The sequence below is a fragment of the Giraffa tippelskirchi genome, chromosome 2 (genome assembly GCF_054371585.1).
Source record: "Giraffa tippelskirchi isolate mGirTip1 chromosome 2, T2T-mGirTip1v1.2.pri, whole genome shotgun sequence".
Lineage (NCBI taxonomy): Eukaryota > Metazoa > Chordata > Mammalia > Artiodactyla > Giraffidae > Giraffa > Giraffa tippelskirchi.
The window spans coordinates 166,953,393-166,974,137 of record NC_137276.1 but is presented as its reverse complement, the minus strand read 5'-3'; the positions used below and the strand labels follow the sequence as shown (position 1 = coordinate 166,974,137).

At 39.6% G+C, this 20,745-nt stretch overlaps 1 protein-coding gene across 1 annotated transcript in view; it reads right to left on the bottom strand.

Annotated features, from left to right (window-relative positions):
- Positions 1-20,745, bottom strand: part of HACD2 (3-hydroxyacyl-CoA dehydratase 2) — a 90,902-nt gene that overhangs the window by 56,426 nt on the left and 13,731 nt on the right. Inside the window, exon 3 of the mRNA XM_081571741.1 lies at positions 14,982-15,000. Coding sequence (XP_081427867.1) covers positions 14,982-15,000 — 19 coding nt within the window. The remainder of the gene's footprint in view (positions 1-14,981; positions 15,001-20,745) is intronic.

Sequence of the window (20,745 nt, the reverse complement as noted above, 5' to 3'; positions counted from 1 at the left end):
AACAGATGCAAAAAAGCATTTGACAAAATTCAAAACCTTTTCATGACAAAATCTCAACATATTAGGTACAGAAGGAATGTATCTCAACATAATAAAGGCCATATATGACAAACCAACAGCTAACATCATATTCCATGGTGAAAAGTTGAAAGCTTTTCCTCTAAGATAAGGAACAAAGATGCCAGCATTCACCATTTCTATTCCATATAGTACTGGAAGTCCTAGCCAGAGCAATTATGTAAGAAAAAGAAACAAAAGGCATCCAAATCAGAAAGGAAAAGGAAAACTGTTATTGTTTGCAATTACATGATCTTGTATATAGAAAACTCTACACTTCACCAAAACAAAACTGTTCAGTGAAGCTGTAGGACACAAAACCAACATAGAAAAATCAGTTAATAATAATTAACTGATTACTAATTAATAGTTCATTAATTAATAATGAACTATACAAAAAAGGGATTAAAAAATCATCCCATTTATGGTAGCATCAAAACATATATAAGTACTTCAAAATAAATTTAACCAAAGGGATACAAGATTTGTACACTAAAAATTATAAGACACTGATAAAAGAAACTGAAGACACAAATAAATGGAAAGATATCCTGCATTCATGGACTGGAAGAATTAATATTGTTAAAATGTCCATACTACCCAAAATGATCTATAGATTCAATACAATTCCTTGCAGTATTCTAATGGCATTTTTTTACAGAAATTGAAAACAAAAATCCTAAAATTCATATGGAACCACAAAAGACCCTGAAAAGCTGAAACAATCTTGAGCCAACCACCCAACTCCAAACAAAAAACAAACAAACAAACAAAATACAATGTTGGAGGCAGCACATACCTGGATTTCAAAACATACCATAAAACTCTGGTAACCAAAACAACATGATACTGGCATAAAAAGAAACATATAGACCAATGGAGCAGAACAGACAGCCCAGAAATAAATCCACACATTTATGGTCAACAGATCTTTGAAAAAGTTGCCAACAACACATAATGGGGAAAGGACAGTCTCTCTAACGACAGTGCTGAGAAAACTGTTATGTTCACATGTAGGAGAATAAAACTGGACCCTTATCTCAGGCCATGTAAAACGTCAACTCAAGGCAGATCAAAGACAATAGAATATAAGATCTGAAACTGTAAAGCCACTATAAGAAAACACAGGGAGGGCTTTCCTGGTGATTCAGTGGTTAAGAATCTGCCTTGCAACGCAAGGAACACCAGTTTGATCCCTAGTCTGGGAAGATCCCATATGCGATGGAGCAATTAAGGTGTGTGTGCCACAACTACAGAGCCCATGCACTGCAACTACTGAAACCCATGCACCTAGAGCTTGTGCTCCACAACAAGAAAAGCCACAGCAATGAGAAGCCTGCCACAATAGTGAAGAGTAGTCCCCATCTGCTTCAACTAGAGAAGGCCCAAGTGAACAGCAAAGATCCACTACAACTAAAAAATAAAAAATTAAATCAATCAATAAATAAAAATTAAAAAAAGAAAACATATGGGAAAAGCTTCTTGACATTGGTCTGGGGGATTATTTTTTGGATATAACTCCCAAAGTATAGGCAGCAAAATAAAAAAAAGACAAATGGGACTGCATCAAATTAAAAAGTTTCTGCACAGCAAAAGAAATGATAAACAGAATGAAAAGACAACCTGCCTAATAGGAGAAAATGTCTGCAAATAATATATTTGATAAGGAGCTAATATCCAAAATATATAAGGAACTCAATTCAATAGCAAGAAAACAAACACCAAAACAGAAAATGGACATAGGACCTGGATAGGCATTTCTCAAAAGAAGGCATACAAATAGCCAATGCTGCTGCTGCTAAGTCGCTGCAGTTGTGGCTGACTCTGTGCGACCCCATAGACGGCAGCCCACCAGGCTCCCCTGTCCCTGGGATTCTCCGGGCAAGAATACTGGAGTGCGTTGCCATTTCCTTCTCCAATGCATGAAAGTGAAACGTGAAAGTGAAGTCGCTCAGTCACATCCGACTCTTAGCGACCCCATGGACTGTAGCCTACCAGGCTCCTCCATCCATGGGATATTCCAGGCAAGAGTACTGGAGTGGGTTGCCATTGCCTTCTCCCCAAATAGCCAACAGGTATATGAAAAAAGCTTACCACTAATCATTGGGGAAATGCAAATCAAAACCACAATGAGATACCTATACCTCATACCTATTAGAATAGCTGTTATAAAAAAGCCAAAACATAACAAGTGCTGGCAAGGATGTGAAGAAAACAGAACTCTTACACACTGTTGATAGGAATATAAATTGGTATAGCCATTAGAGAAAATAGTATGGAGGTTCCTCAAAAAATTTTAAATAGAATAACTATATGATCTAGTGAAGCCACCTCTGGGTATGCATCCAAAGGATATGAAATCAGTATCTTGAGGAGATGTCTGCACTTCCTTGTTCATTGCAGAAACATTCACAACAGCTAAGATATTTAATCAATCTAAGTGTTTATCGATGGATAAATGAACAAAGTGAATGTGATACACACCTATTTATTATCCAGCCTTAAAACAGGAAGTTGCTATTTGGACAACCTAGGTAAACCTGAAGGACACTAAGCTAAGTGAAATAAGCCAGGCAAGAAAGAACTACTCCACGATCTCACTAACAGGTGGAATCTAAGAAAAGTCAAACTCACAAAAGCAAAGAACAAAATGGATGGTAGTTGTTGAGAGCTGTGGGAAGGGAGAAAAGGGGAGATGCTGGTCTAAGAATACAAAGATTCAGTTGTGCAGGATGAATAAGTTCTGGAGAACTAATGTACAGTATGCTGCTGCTGCTGCTAAGTCGCTTCAGTCGTGTCCGACTCTGTGTGACCCCACAGACGGCAGCCCACCAGGCTCCGCCGTCCCTGGGATTCTCCAGGCAAGAATACTGGAGTGGGTTGCCATTTCCTTCTCCAGTCCCTGAAAGGGAAAAGTGAAAGTGAAGTAGCTCAGTCGTGTCCGACTCTTAGCGACCCCATGGACTGCAGCCCACCAGGCTTCTCCGTCCGTGGGATTTTCCAGGCAAGAGTACTGGAGTGGGGTGCCATTGCTTTCTCCGAATGTACAGTATGGTGACTAGTTAATAATAGTATACTGTGTATCTGAAATCTGCTAAGAGAATAATCTTAAATGTTCTCACTACCAAAAAAAAGAATAACTGTGAGGTAATAGATATGTTAATTAGTATGAGTGTGGCAATCATTTAACAATGTATATATATACTAAAACCATACTGTGTACTATAAATACACATATTTTTTAATATCTCAATAAAGGTGGAAACAAAATCCTTATGGTTTTCAGATAAAAAGACAAAATATCTTAAAAGGGCAAGATATCAGACTTCCCAGGAGAAACATAGAAGCAAGGCAATAATGGAGCAGCATTTTTAAGAAATTCAAGGGAAGAAAGTGTACACTAGGGATTGTCTATTGAACAAATTAGCCCTTTAAATATCAAGGTTATAAAAAGTCTTAAACATATATGAACTAGGGAAACACTGTGCCCACAAGCTCTTCTTGAGAATCTACTTTTTGGGAAAGGCAATCTGCCATGAGCCTTGAGCATCCCTGAATACACCTGCCAAAAGGGCAAGGCCTGACTGCTTTTAACCCAGGTCATTTCTTAGGTTTGTGTTTGCATGGAGTAACCCTGAGGGATAAGGTAGTGTCTACCCTTAAAACAAAGAGCAAGTCTGCTTCTACCTACCATAAAAGCAATAGGTTCCCCAAGTTCCATGGTCCTCTCCTAAAACACAGACCACTACATGCTGCCACCATCCATGAAACAGTAACCAGCTAACTTATAAGTAGGGTAAAACCTCAGACCCTTCCTAGTTCCTGACACTACAAGAGGGTAAATTTCATTCAACTAAAAGGTAACAGAAAACTTAGGGAGAAAGACAGACAGTAAACATTTGATATTTTAAAGTGTGAACTAAAACAAAGAACAGATGGGGTGGGGGTGGGGGAAGACTATGTAAATGTTATTGTCATTGTGCTCACCTGTGTCTGACTCTCTGCAGCCCGCCAGGCTCCTAATGTTACAGGTTCTGACAAAGTAGAAATAATTCAAGTAAAAAAATGGGAGGGGAAGGGAGTGGGGAAAAAAGAAGGTAGATAAGCTTCCTGACTGCACGGGCAATAGGTGAGAGTAAAAACAAATCTTTAAAACCTGACAAACCAGACAGGAACAGGTTAAATAAGAATACAGAGAACTAAGGGCCTTTAGAAAGGTATAAATACAAAAGTAACCCCTAGAACAACTGCAAAACCTTATAAATGCCAAAATAAATATTTTAAAAAGCAAAGAAAACATATCCTGTAGGTAAATGTAATAATAATAATGTATGTAGCAATTACAACAAAAATGCAACAAAGTAACACCAAACAAGTTGTCCTATGGATAACTGTAAATGCATTTAATTCACCTACTAAAGGAAAAGAGATTTTCAAACTGGGTCACAAAACAAGATCCAACTCTATGCTGATACAAAAGTGATTCAGAAAGGCCACACATAAAAGACATTTTTTTAAGTGCAAAAGCCGTAACTCACAATGAAGTTACAACAGTTACAAATATATATTACCAAATAATAAAGCAACTATCTTTGTTAAAGTAGAAGCTATAGAAGGCAGGAAAACTGGAAACACATTAATAAGTAGACACTTTAACATTACCACTCAGTGCAAGATGGATCACTCAGACAAAACATAAGTTAGGATATAAAAGATTAAAAAAAAATCTAGAACAAGCTTATAGATAAATATTGAATTTTATACGTTGACAGTAAACATGAAGTAGGATGTATGCATCCCTTCAAAAACCGGCATACAAATATTCACAGCACTTTTATCCATAACCATCCCAAACTGGAAGCAATCAAGAGTCCTTCAATAGGTAAACAGATAAACAAACCGTACATTCATACAGTGGAATACTATTCAGGAATAACCAAGAATGAACTTTCAAACCATGTGAAGAAATGGGTGAATCTCAAGTAGACTACTAACTGAAAGAACACAGTGAGGTAGGAACTGTTATTAAAAGAAAAATTCTAGTGGAAAGATGTTCACTATGAAGAGGAAAAAATTCCTTTCCCAGGAAAGCTGTACAGACTATAAAAGTCAGACATACTATATCATACAGATATTCCAAAGTGTTCTTGCTTCCTTCACTAACACAACATTTACCATTTAACTCCTAACATGGACTCACAAGCCAAGGAATTTTTTTGCTAAACTTTCACTTTTTGGTTCAATGGAGTTAACTCGGTCACTAGATGGTATTTTCAGCTTTGCTGGACTAACTTTGCTTTTGAAGCTAAGAACATAAGTGGAAGGTTTATTGACTTCAGACTCTCGCAAACCATCTGACCAGAGATCTTCTAAAATACTTTCGTTTCCTCTAGCTTTTTAATTAAGCTAATTTTTAATTTTAAAGGTACCTGGTGCCTATAATTAAATATTTATAAGAGAATTTCCAGGGCAATGCAGGAAGTTTCAGCTTTTCATTACCTAAAATATTAATGATCAAGTCATGAGACAGTGATGGAAAAACATCCACTTCTCTTTTCTCTTGTTAACTTGCTCATTCCTCAGTTTCAGCTATTGATTCACTACTGTCTATTTTTATTAGACATCCTCCAGGAGGCCTTAAGGGCTGTGTATCTCTTTACTAATACAAGGGTGCCATCTAGTGATGATCATGGGTAAATGTATGCCATAGAACGTGTAAGCGTCTCTCTCCCAATTCTAATTTCACTTTCTGATGGGGCTTTCAAAACGCATTGAGAAAGCAAAATAAACAAATAGGACCTAATTAAACTTAGAGCCTCTTGAACAGCAAAGGAAACCATTAACAAAAAGAAAGCAGAACTTACTGAATTGGAAAAAATATTTGCAAATGATATAACTGACAAGGGGCTAACATCCAAAATAGAGAAACGGCTCATACAACTCAACATCAAAAAAAAAAAAACCTAAACAACGTGATTAAAAAATGAGTAGAACTCAATAGACATTTTTCCAAAGAGGACATGCAAATGGCCAACAGACACATGGAAAGATGTTCAACATTGCTAATCACCGGGAAAATGCAAATCAAAATCACAATGAGATATCACCTCAACCCTGTCAGATAGCTATGATCAAAAAGAATACAACAAATGTTGATTAGGATGTGGAGAAAAGGGAACCTTTGTACTCTGTTGGTGGGAATGTAAATTGGTGCAGTCACTGTGGAAAACAGTATGGAGGTTTCTCATTAATACTAAAAGTAGACTTACCATATGACTCAGCAATTCCACTCCTGGATGTAAACCCAAACACTAATTTGAAAAGATACATGCTCACCAATGTTCACAGCAGCATTATTTACAATTGCCATGATATGGAAGCAACCTAAATGTCCCTCAGCAGATGAATAAAGATGTGCTATCGACATACAATGGAATACTATTCAGCCATAAATAAGAATGAAAATTTGCCATTTGTTGTAGCATGGTTGGTCTTGGAGGACATAATGCTAAGTAAAGTAAGTCAGAAAGAAAAATAAAATACTGTATAAAATCACTTATATGTAAAATCAAAAATGAAACGAAGTGAATTTAACAAAAAAGAAACAGACCCACATATATAGAGAACAAACTAGTGGTTACCAGAGGGGAGAGAGAAACGAGGAAGGGCAGGATTGGGGTAGGGGGGTTAAGAGTTACAAACTATGTATAAAATAAATAAGCTATATGGATATATTGTTCAGTATAGGGAATACAGCCAATATTTTATAATAACTATAAATGGAGTACAACCTTTAAAACTGTGAATCCCTGTATTGCACACCTGTAACTTTTAAATCAACTATACTTCAATTAAAAAAATGCACTGAGAGGGAAAATGTACTAAAACTACTACACTTAAACAAGTTTCCTAATATTCATATCATAGGTATATTTAAACAGGGTTTTCCAGGTGGCGCTAGTGGTAAAGAACCCACCTGCCAGTGAAGGAGACATAAGAGATGTGGGTTCCATCCCTGGGTTGGGAAGATCCCCTGGAGGAGGACATGGCAACCCACTCCAATTTTCTTGCCTGGAGAATCCCATGGACAGAGGAGCCTTGTGGACTACAGTCGATAGGGTCACAAAGAGTCAGACACAACTGAAGCAACTTAGCACACAAGCACACAGGTATATTTAAACATCTAGTGCAGCCTCCTTTTGGAGAAGGAAATGGCAACCCACTCCAGTATTCTTGCCTGGAGAATCCCAAGGACAGAGAAGCCTGGCAGGCCATGGTCCATAGGGTCACAGAGAGTCAGATACCACTGAAGTGACTAAGCACATACGCAGCCTCCTTTCATGTCACCGCTCAGATAAATGATCTACATCTCTAAAGCCACTTCACAGTTGCATGGCATTTCAGATCATCCAGCTGAAAGGAATGTTAAGAGATTATCTACTATCTAGTCCAACTCCTAGGTCTTCAGATGTGAAAACTAACACCTAGGGGGAGGGTGGCTGACTTGTCACACAGCTAGTGATATTTCCAGTGGGGCTGGTTTGCCTTAGCTTGATTCCTGATGGCCTGGAACACAAGATAATACTATCTCACAGAGAAGAGAGTTTAAATATCTCAGTAACAGCTTTCAATTCAAACCAAACCCCAAGCTGTTCCTACAAGGATGGCAAAGGGTAAAACTCCTTGATCTAGGCTCTCTTCATGGCTTTCCCTTCTGAATTCCAACTGAACACAGAAATCTTCAGGGATTATGTTTTGCCCACTAATAATCAATGGAGAAGCCACTACAGCTTACTGAGTGCTTTCTAGGTGCCAGGAGGCTCTCTGATCCTGAGATCTATCTCCCCTTTTGTTACTGGTAGCTGACATGGGGTCACATGGACCTTGTTGGCTCTCTTCCATCCTATTCTTAATGTGGTCAACCCTGGGACCCGTTGAGTTCTGGTTAAGCCCAGTGTGCATGAGCTCTGGGTAAGTCCCCCACCTCCCCTGCTCAGGCACTCTGGGCTCCTGACGAGCATGCCCTATTTCTACTTTCCTTTCATCTCAGAACATTCACATAGAGCTGGGAACAACTTAGGGAGCTATGTGTTCCAGGCAAAGGACATTTTATGTACAAAATATGGAGTGTGAAAATATGGAGTTTATTCAGAGAACAGTGAAACTCTGGGTATCAGGAGCAGAAGATGCAGGTGCTAAAACTATCTTTCTTTCCTCTTCTCTCTCTGCCTAGAGAGGAAGAGGCAAAATGTAATCAAGAGGCAACAGACTAATCAAAGTGCCAAAGCAGAAGGAGACTAAGCTAGGCGGTCTGAAGGGCTTGAGTGATCTGGGAAAGATTATGGTTTGAACATGGCCGTGGTGGAGTTCTGGGATCAGGATGCTGGGAAATGACTATGCTTATTAATAAACGACAAAGACAGAATTGCAAGGAGATGACAGGCCTCTAACCTCCCCACTGCACCCAGACTGCCCTCCAGGCAATAGACTCAGGCTGGCCTGCTGGGAAAGGTCAAGTCCATTTCCCTACCTCAAAGGGCTTCTCCTTCCCCTGCCAGTACCACCATTAAGCATGCCCCAAGGCAGAAAGCAGCTTCTGAATGGAAACTTGAACCATCTTTTATTCCCCCAGAATAAAATGGGCTTGGGAAAACAGGTCCCAGGGTTGAGCACAGTAAGAACAGGGTGGAAGAGAGCCAACAAGGTCCGTGTGACTCCATGTCAGCTCCCAGTAACAAAATGGGAGACAGATCTCAGAATCAGACATTTGTATGTTGGGAATATGACTATTTTTATATTGTTTGTATTTCTGATACTCATTCCCTTTCTGTTCTTTCTCACTTTTGGTAAAGTTCATTTTAAAAATGTCAACTAAGGTAAGAGGAACCAAGGAAAGCAGTTTTGTTTCTGTGTTCAGCCATACCTATGAGGGTTGGATGCATGGTGAAAGCAGAATTTCAGGTGAGCAGATCCAGGGAAATCATCCCTTCCCTCCACAATGCTTTCCTTCCAGAGTTCTCTTTTGCTGCACCATAGAGGGTTCTGGGTCTGGATTTTGTGATATGTGAGGGTGGTTCCTTCACAATACTGCAATGGAAATGACTAACGAATGCTTGACCCTCTGGGGGGTGGGGCAGGGGGAGATGGAAGGTGTGCAATCTGGAGAGGATTTAGTTCTCTGTCACTGGTGGGAGGGAAGAGATTTCTGGTGGGAGGAGATTGGGTCTTCTGGTGCTTGTCTCCTCAGCAGCTGCCCCTTTCCTCCTTGGCATCATTTGTTACTTAATAAAATCAGTCTGAAGCCATATGCTACCTTTGCAAGGAAATTACAAATTTCTTAAAATTCACTTTTTAAAAATAAACAGAAGTGTCATCAGTTTGAGAGAGGTGTGCAAGCTGGAACACAGAAAATATTTGAAACCACAAATCTGGCCTATCTAAGTGAGGGCTTCTGTCCTTGTCTGTTGATGATATTAGAGGACTAATACTCAACTTCAGACACAATACCCTCTGGGCTATGACTGAGCTCCTGTTTTACAGTTTTCAGTCAAGAACTTCTAAAGTTATTTATACTGACAGTATAAGTTCCAGCACTTATCGGAAAAGACTCTGATGCTGGGAAAGATTGAAGGCAAAAGGAGAAGGGGACAACAGAGGATGAGATGGTTGGATGCATCACTGACTCAATGGACATGAGTTTGAGCAAACTCTGGGAGATGGTGAGGGACAGGGAAGCCTGGCGTGCTACAGTCCATGGGGTTGCAAAGAGTCAGACATGACTGAGCGACTGAACAACAACAATAAGTTTCAACACAAGATTCACCAAACGCACAATGTCACATCTTTCCAGTGTCACCAGTTCCTACCCCTTTACCTCTAATTTCTATCCCAACAAAGTGAGGTAACCATACTCTGGAGTCAGCTGAGAACCACTCATATCCAATACGCCTCTTCCACAATCTAATCTGAGCACAACACAGAAAAGCAGATACTTCTTTCAATATAAACTGTACCACATGATTAAGAAAACCACAACTCTTCTTTGCAGCCTTGTAAAAGATGTGTACTAACTGGGTTTAAAATCTTCATTTCCAGAAAGAAAAACACTGCATAAATAAAAGCACTACAATCTTGAGTTGAGGGCTGCAACCACAGCATTTAAGAAATACTATCCCAGAAAAAGACGGTGTATGATCTCACTTGTGTGTGAAATCTAGGGAAAAAACCCAAACTCACAGATACAGAGAACAGACTGGTGGTTGCCAAAGGCAAGGCCTGGGATAGGGGGAATGAATGAAGGTGGGCAAAAGGTAAAGACTTCTAGTTATAACATAAGTAAGGTAAAGACTTCTATTTATAACATAAGTAAGTCCTGGGGGTGTAACGCATAGCATGGCCACTATAGTCAGTAACACTCTATTACATACTTGAAAGTTGCGAAGAGAGCAGACCTTAAAAGTCCTCATTACAAGAAAAAAAACTGTAAATATATGAGGTGATGGACATTAACTAAACTTATTGTGGTGATCATTTCACAATATATACATATATAAAATCATTATGTTGTATACCTGCCACTAGTACAATGTTATATGTCAATTACACCTTAATTAAGAAAAAATATGTCCTCAACTTGTGTTCAAATGGGCTATCATTTGTTCCCCACCAAAAGAAATCTTGTTCCTGCATTATCAGAAGCTGGGACATAGAAACCCATTTGGAAAGACAGAGGCTTGACTTTCTCACAGAAATGAATCCGCCATGTCGAATTTTAGTTTACTATTTCACTGTCAAAACTATGAACAAGCAATTCCAACCCATACTAATAGGCGGCCATGAAGTCCTCACTTACACAGAAATTGCAATTGAGGAAAAGTCAGAATATGGAAAAGTTATATTAATCTAAATATGGAACATTACATTAGGGACAGAATAAAACTTTTAACATTCCATGACATTATTATTGTTAATAGCTACCATTTTCTCATGCATGTTTTACATGCATGTCTTTTTTTTTTTAATTTTTTTATAAATTTATTTATTTTAGTTGGGGGCTAATTACTTTACAATATTGTAATAGTTTTTGCCATACATTGACATGAATCAGCCATGGGTTTACATGTGTTCCCCTTCCTGGACCCCCCACCCACCTCCCTCCCCATCCCATCCCTCTGGGTCATCCCACTGCCCCGGCCCTGAGCCCTTTACATGCATGTCTTATTTCATTTTCACAATAACCTTAGAGGTAGGTATTATTATCCTCCTTTTATTGATGAAGAAACAAAGGTACACGGAAGTTGCGACATCTCGAAAGTCACAGCTAGTAAGTAACCCAGGTCTGACAGAGGTCTAGATTTCTTATCAACAATATGCAAACTAAAGACATCTCAAGGCTCTAAAACAAGTTTCTAAAAGACCAAGCTGGTACAGTGAAGTTTCAGAAAGACACAGGAAAATAAACCATCACTCCAAAAGTAAACTCAAGTCATGAGTTTAAAAAAAAAAAAAGATTGCCTTTAGGCCAATGCTAAAAACAGCCTATTTATGATTATTCTTATTGAGTTTTAAGGAACTGAAAACATTTTGAAACAAGTTTTGGAAAATGTCACCAGAATTTAGTAGGATTATGATCAAATGTTCACCAAGCTCCCATTAGGAGTCATGAACTATTAGGTGCTAAGACACAGAAATCAACAGGAAACAGTTCCCATTCTCAGAAACATTCAGTGATGTTGGTGAGAGACACAGGTACAGTGACAGACCATAATACATTGTGGAAAGTGCAATAAAAGAGTTGCAGGGTATTAGAGGAAAGTGAGGAATGGTATATAATCTAGCCAGTGGGGAAGTTGCCTGCTGCAGAGCATAGGCTACCACTACAGGCAGAGCACAAACCCTGGGCATAGACCAAAGGTACGAACTAGTGCAGTAGCATGGCTTATGGAGGGGAGAAGTCGGCAGGGGGGGGGGGGATATGGGGGGGGTGTTGTGGGGTACCATGAGGTTAGGGTTGCTGAAGCATGGAGTGGGAGGCAGGGACACAGGTAAAGCTAGGGAGGTGGGCAGGGTCCAAATCATGAAGAAGTTTAAACTAGTGAAAGGTTTTAAGCACACAAGTGACATGCTCAGAATTATCTTTTAACTAAATCCCTTGAGAGATGTAAGCAGACTTGGAGCCACACAGCCACAGGTTCAACTTCTAGCTCTAGGGCTTATTAGCTACATGAACCTTGGAGAGATATAAAACCTTCTACTCCTCAGTCTTGTCAACTGTAAATTGGGAAGTAAACAAATAATAAATGTAAAGCACTGCTGCTGCTGCTAAGTTGCTTCAGCTGTATCCAACTCTGTGCGACCCCACAGACGGCAGCCCACCAGGCTCCCCCGTCCCTGGGATTCTCCAGGCAAGAATAATGGAGTGGATTGCCACTTCCTTCTCCAGTGCATGAAAGGGAAAAGTGAAAGTGAATTTGCTCAGTCGTGTCCGACTCTTAGCGACCACATGGACTGTAGCCTACCAGGCTCCTCCGTCCATGGGCTTTTCCAGGCAAGAGTACTGGAGTGGGGTGCCATTGCCTTCTCCGAATGTAAAGCACTGGGACATAGTAAACACTCTTATTAAAATGATCACTGTTATTATTACTAATATTAATATCATAAGCCTACAAGTTCAGGGAGATCCATATGGGAATCCAGATAAGACACACTCAGTCCTGAACAGGACTGGAAAAAACAGGAGACTCTGAGAACTATTTAGGAAACAGAACTGAGACAACCTGATGACCACCTGGCTATGGGAGTGTGGGTAAGGGAGAGGGGGCAGCATTGACGAGCCTGGTCAAAGGGATGCAGAGAAATTATGCAGTAATAAGGGAGGAAGGTAGGGTCAAAGGTTAGGTGAAAAATTATTTTCAGGATGAAGCATTCTTGTGAGCTGAGATGGAAAAGGCAGATGACAAAGAGTGATGATACAAGAGACAGAATCACTGATAGAACAAGATTCTTGAGAAAATAAGAAGGAATTCTGAAGTATCTCCTGTGTGTCGGGCACCACACGAAGACCTAGGGACACCGGTCAACGAATCGTCAGAACAAAGTGTGACATAGATGCTAGTCCTCGGAGTGCATCCCATTAGAGAAGCTCCGAGGAGTGGCCATCTGACTGTGGGCCTCCTGAGCCTAAGTCTGTGCCTATTAACCTCTCTACTCCCACTACCCATCAGTGTCTTCCCCATCTGGGAGGCATTCAATCAAGTTCTTGGTGTGAATGAATAAATATACTTGCCCAAAATTTTATTTCTAGGAGTAGAAATTTTATAAAGAGGCCTGAGAATATAAGAGATGCAAGAAATGTGGGTATTTAAATATAATTAAATAATTAAAATACTAAAACATGCAAAACACACATCTAAGAGCTTTACACAGAGGAAGCTGAAGGTTAAGAGAGTGGGGGAACCTGAGGGCACAGGGCTGAGTCACGTGGAGAGGCCTGAGGTGGTTCCAGAACTGTCTGGCTGAATATATTCCCCAATTTGCAAATTTAAGCATTTAAGAAGGGACACATTTTTCATCTCAAAACTATAGATAAAGGACTAAAAAGGGAATGTACCAAAGATTATACACTAACTGAAACCCAATTACCATAAAATAAAGTCAGGCAGGGGGGCTCTGGCTTAGACTGGCCAGGTCCCAAGTGAGGCTATACCATTTCAGTGACCATGTGACCTGGTCCAGGTCCCATAACCTCTCTAAAGCTCAGACTACCTGAAAACAAATGAGTCTCCAAGTTCCTTTCAAATCCCTTGCTTAAAGATGCTAAAGCAGCCTTTCTTAACCTTCTGAATCACATACTTACTCTGAGAATCTATGAAAGCTATGAATTCTACCTACCTTCCCAAATAAACATAGGCACATTCACACAAAATTCTGCAAATCATTTCAGAAATTCCTGATTGCAGACCTCTTTCTAGTGAGAAAATAGCTGAGGTGCAATTCTTTATAAAGAAGATATTTGTCTTCTTTAAAAGTAATGGAGCCCAGGTATCAGAGTGATCCCTTTACAGCCCACGGTGGAGAGCTTGCTGGGTCTCCACCTGAATTGTAAGTCTCCTCATCTCTGAATTCCTCAGGGCCCCAAATATAATAAGTACCCATTTCATTTATCAATTATGTTGTTTAGGGCCATAACGGTTTGAACGCACAGTTTTGGAGTTTTCAGACCTTCAGTGCTTCTCAATGAATTATCAACTTCGAATCCTCCCTTGGAGTAAGAAATCCAAATATAGAGCAGCAACCACCATGGGCTTCCTCTGCAAGGTCTGTCAACTTTCCAGAATTGATTTCTGCTGAGAGGAGTCTAGCCACCCGAGACTAGAAGCTTTGCTTCAGTTCTACAGCAGAATTTGATAACCCTCCCCATTTCCCCAAAGGGAAACACACTGCATCTGCTTTTAGTAAAAATCCTTCACATTTGTATAACCCTTTATACTTTCCAATCCCTCTCACATACATTAAATATTCATCTATGAGGTAGGCAATATACACAGTACTCCATTTTGAAAGATAAGGAAGAGAATATAACATTTAAGTAATCAGAGAGGGCTTTCAACAACGTCTAGCACTTCAAGTCACATGGTTATAAATATGTTAGTGTTTCTCTATTTATCCTTTACTCAGAAGGTAGGAAAAGCCTTTTTAAAGTGACACAGAAAATAAGCCATGGCATTTAATAAAGTGTTCAATGAACATCTAAATAGTACCTATGATTTTAGAAGCCAAGAGCCTAAGCAATTTTATGAATAATGATTAAAGTTTAGTTTTTTTTAATGTTTAGTAAGAATCTAATCAACCTATCATTTATGACTTTAAAAAAAAAGCAGAATTTACAGTATGTAAGTAGCAAGTCGGGGGGATTCTGTACTTACCTATTGCACAATGTAAAATCTGGAGAGAAAAAAGGGGGGAAAGAGAATTAGTAAAGATGAATAATATTATATTAGTAGCTTTATTTCATACAAATTAGCCTTCACTCAGAATAGAGCAGTGTCTGCCAGCAGTATTGAATTTGAAAAATGAACATTCCATTTTTAAACTTCACTACAGGGTATTTAACAAAATGCAAATTCTTATTCAGTTTTTTGTTCATTTTTAGTTTATTTATCTGTGGAGGATTTCCTAAGGAGCAAATCTCACCCAATAGCTTAGCAGATGCCAATGACTTCTTTTATAAGACATAAACTGGTAAGAGCAGTAGGTGTAAAAGTCACATGTGCCATACTGTACAGAACTGTCACAGACTATGGAACACAGGATCAGAAGAGACCTTCCTTGCCTGGCAGCCCCTTCAATGTAGACATTCATTCTACAGACCTCTACCCTTGGGCCCCATCTAATCTCTAACTCCAGATCTCTTTGAACTCCAGCCCCACATTCCTTTGGACATCTAAAGCTAGACTGGCACGCTTCAACAGGTAGTTCACCCTCTCTTTCTTTCATATCTACCTGCCTCTTGACCACCAACCTCCCACTCTCAATTCAACTGCTCTTTCCTTTCCCTCACCCGCAAATCAAGCAAGTTTCCGAATCCTGCCAATGCTTCTGGCACATCTTCCCCGGTTTTTTATTTCCAGTGCACAGGCAAGACAGCTATCTCCTCTCTACCTCAATGGCCATCTAACCAGCCAATTAGTTATTTCCAAATCCCCTTCTAATTCATCCTGTATCTAGCACCTTAACCTGGGTGGTAGTACTAAAGTAATTTGAAGCCATCTACAAGATTGATTTAATGACCAAGGTTTTTCTGGATGATAAGACTAACAACTATTGCCGTGCATTTTAGGATTTATATTTCTGTAGCTGTCATTGTGTTATTTGAAACTAACAATAACCCTGGCAGATGGGCAGGACACACACCTCTATTTCCAGATGAAAAAATAAAGACTTAGAAAAATTGTCCAACTTAAACAAGGTAGTAAGTGATATTCAGGATCAAGAACCTAGATTTTATTTCTAGTCTGCTGCTTTTTCTATCATTTCACTGTACATTAGTTATATCTGCAAAAACTATAACTTGACAAGACGTAGCTTTATCTACAACATGCCTTGTAAAACTCTGTACTCAAGTCTACTATTCTGCTAAGTCTTTTTTGAAGAGAGTGGGGCAGAGGGTGGTTTGGATTAAAAAAAAAATCAAGCTGCACAAATTTGTTGATAGCTGATAAGAGAACAAAAAATTACTAGACTTCAAATCTTACATTTTTCAGAAGAAAACACTACTAAGAATCTCAAATGTGTGAATATTATAAGATAAGCTGAACCTCCTGTTGCAAAATCAAGGAAAACTAAGCAACGTGCTGATTAAAATGAAATGGAATGAAAGATGAGCAACGAGCATCCTTTGAAACAAGACAGATGATAGTGCCTAGACAGAAAACCTACTCTATTCATGTATGTGGCAAGACACCCAGGCTGCTGATTCACAATAGGACATTGCAGAAAAGGACATATAACACTGAAGGCCGATCATATCTTCTTTGTGTGACAGAACAGATCTTAGTCACATGAGACCCAATCTCCCCCTTTTAATCACATATTTTATAATGCCTCCTTTACTATATAGTTTAGAGATGGTATAACTTACCCACACAAAAATGAAAACAAATAAACAACATCCTAACTGACATGTAAATTAGGAATAAGAAGAAAGCTGTTTATTTAAAAAAACATGTATTTCCACATATAAATGCTTGGGGACCCAATGACATAATGAAGCACTCAGATACAGGTGAATGATGAATATGTTTGGATTTAAAAATAAGAATATCAGAAAGCACTTTGGGCAAGAATAGGAAAATAACAGAGCAGAGGTACAAGCCAGCACTAGAATAGAAACAGTATTAAGACAATAATGAACATAGGGAAATAATCTTAACTGAAGTTAAAATAATGATAGCAAGTAAATAACAAAGTAGAGGAAATGAGGAAGTATAAACATTATCACAAATCAAGCTAGGTCTTATTAAGTGTGTGATGTCAAAATAATCCCCTAGATAATGTCTCAGGATAGGGTAGTAAGAAAGTATCACCAAAAACTTATCCTTCTCACTTGAAATCCCATTGAGACATACAATCTGTGCCTAGACTGTAAAAAGAACCTGGAGACGATATACTTTGAATGGTACGACAAGGAAAAGAATATGGATTAGACAAAAAAAAAAAAATAATGAAAATACTGAGATGATGTGATAGTTGTGTAATAGACTGGGGGTAGTTTTAGGATGAAAGTGATTCAAACAAGGGCAATATAAAATATTATTAAAGTAGTTATATTAAAGAAATCGAATGAGATTCCTGCCATTACATGTGTTGCCATTAATCTAAAGTCTGAACAAGAATCTCAAGTCTGTTTCATATTTTCAATCAGTTTCATTGCTTTTGCAGTTATAACACTATTGCACTGAAATCCTTTTCAACTAACTATGCCAGCTGAAAACGCTATAATGCTTACAGAACAGAATGTGCAGAGTGAACAAATTACTCAATTTTGAGATATCTTTATTTCACTTAAGTTCCCTCTTCATTCCAACTGTGGTAGGCAGAACAGTAAAGATGATTCCCTTAAGATTCCTGTTCCTAAGTTATCCAATCAAACACTGAACAAGGTACCACAGGGTAGGAATTTTGCAAATGTAGTTAAAAGTATGAAGTCAATGGACTTTAAGGTACAGAGATTATATGGGTAGGCCTGATCCAACCAGGCCAGTCTTTTAAAAGCAGTTTGCTCCGGCTGGTGGTAGAAGAGGAAATCAAAGATATTCAAGGAACAAGATATTCAATATGCCATTTCTGGCTTAGAAGCCGGAGGAGGCCATGTGCAGGGACTGGAGAGCCTCTAGGAGAAAGGTGTGACCTCCAGCTGAGGGCCAGCAAGGAAATGGGACCTCAGACCTATAACCACATGTAAGTATATTCTGTCAACAAGCTGAATAAGCTTAGAAGCAGATTCTTCCCCAGGGGCCCCAGACAGAAGCCAATCCAGTCTTGATTTGTCTTGTGAGACCCTGAGCAGAAAGCCCAGCCAAGCCCAGTTTCTCATAGAACTGTGAGCAAACAAATGAGTGTGGTTTTAAGCTGCTAAGTTTGTGTTATTGTCATGCAGCAAGAGAAAACTCAGACAACAGCTTTCCAGCTTAATAAGCTTTTTGCTTATTAATTTCTCATCATTTTTTAGTACGAATATGTACTACAAAACTATCAATTTATATTTGGAGAGGGGTTAGCCCATGGTATATGCAAAAGTCAGTAGGGATACAAGCCTCCATTGCTCTGGACAGTCTCAGACATAGCAAGACATCTACTTATAGCACCCTCACTCACTGAGGCAATCAAAATACCTACCCTGACAAGTTTCTAAATTGCACTTTAGAGGGACCATACTGCTCTTGTTGAGATCTACTGATAATCACTGGACTAAAATAAACATTCCTCATTAGAAAAAAATTTAGAAGACTTGCCATATTCAAAATCTCCCTTGAAGATATGTCATAGCACTAATGATCCAATGACAATTGCTGGGAGTGCTCACGTGGTTGAATGTTGCCCAATGTGTCTGCACCAGTGGCCGTGTCTCCAGGTGACCCCCACCCCCCACCTCTCCAGGAGACTCCCAAAGACCAGTAGACTGAGGCACGAATGGAACTGGTAGAATTTGCACACAGGCAGCCAGGCTCCAGAGCTGGTGCTCTTAACCACTTATTATTGATTTTGAGATCTGTGCCTTACAAACCATGAATATTCATGACTTGGAACAGTACATTTGGTTCGTCCTTGTGTCTGAAATAGAGAGAACCAGAAGTACAGATTCAGACTCATTCATGAGCAGTTTCTAAGGGTTAGCTGGATGGTTAGGGACTTGGAAAGAACAGAACTGGAAGATAGTGACAAGAAAAGATAGGGGAAAAGTATGTGGATGGGTCTCTTAGAATGGGCATAGAATTTGACACTATTTATCTCACATCAAAGTGAAGTGAAAGTCGCTCAGCTGTGTCTGACTCTTTGCGACCCCATGGACTATCCAGTCCATGGAATTCTCTAGGCCAGCATACTGGAGTGGGTAGCCTTTCCCTTCTCCAGGGGATCTTCCCAACCCAGGGATCCAACCCAGGTTTCCCGCATTGCAGGCAGATTCATTATCAGCTGAGCCACAAGGGAAGCCCAAGAATACTGGAGTGGGTAGCCTATCCCTTCTCCAGTGGATCTTCCCAACCCAGGAATTGAACCAGGGTCTCCTGCATTGCAGGTGAATTCTTTACCAACTGAGCTATTAGGGAAGACTATATCACATGAATGCTCACCAAACTGCATCCACTGTAAAGGAGACTCTTAATAAGAGTGAACAAAATGATATACACTATTAATATCAATTAGCCTCTTTTCCCAGCCACCCCAGTGTTTCCTCAATAGGCTCATGAACAAATTGGCCATGGCGGCAAGAATGGAGACTACGCATGGGCTCAGCAACATGAACTTCCTCTTAGCAAGGCAGACCAGGTTAACCCTACTGCTGAGTGCCTAACAGCAGAGATCAACATTAAATGCCCTATAAAATACCATTTCCCAGGAGGATGGCATACACTCTGATGGTAGGTTGATTACATTGGACTTCTTCCATCAAGGAGGGAGCAGATATTTGTACTTATTGGAATAAACACATATTCTAGGTATGGATTTGCCTTCTTGGACCACAATGGCTCTGCCAGCCTCACCATATATAAATTCACAGAGTGCCTTATCCACCATCACAGCATTCTAACAGTACTGTGTTGGGTCAAACAACACACTTCACAGCAAAAGAAATCCATACATCAATAGGCTCAGGCCCACTGAATCATCTGATCTTACCACACACCCCATCACCCAGAAATGCCTGGCTTAGTTGAAAGGAAGAATGCTTTACTGAAGACTGTTATAAGGCCAATTAGGGAAATTTACCTTGAAAGAATGGGGTTCTGCCTTATAGGATGCTGTCTACACTTGGAATCACAGACGCTGTATTCCTCATAACCATATTACAAAGGTCCAAGAATCAAGAGGAGGAAGTAGGAGTGGCTACTCTCACTATTACACCTATTAACTCACCTGAAGAATTTTTGCTTTCCATTTTGGCAATATTGAGCTCTACTGGTTTAAAAGATCTTAGTCTCAACAAGGTTACTAGCTGCACTAGGTGACACAACAATGGTTCTACTGAACTGGAAGATTAGACTGCCCCCTGGCCATTTGGGGCTCCTTATTTATGCTACTGAACCAACAGGCAAAAAACAGGGTTTACTAATGGATGGAGTGGTTGATCCTGATTGATATCATGTTGCCATAGGCAATGGAGGCAAAGTGGACTATGTATGGAAGCCAGATATGAGGCACTTGTTAGTATTTCCAATAGTAAAGGTTAATGGAAAATTTACAGAAACCAAAAAGAGGCAGAATGACTAAGGACTCGGACTCCTTGGGAATGAAGGTTTGGGTCATTCCAACCTTACTGCTGTAGTAGTACTGTTAGTTGCTCAATCATGTCCAACTCTTTGCGATCCCATGGACTGTAGCCCACCAGGTTCCCCTGTCCATGGGATTCTCCAGGCAAGAATACTGGAATGGACTGCCATTCCCTTCTCCAGAGGATCTTCCCAACCC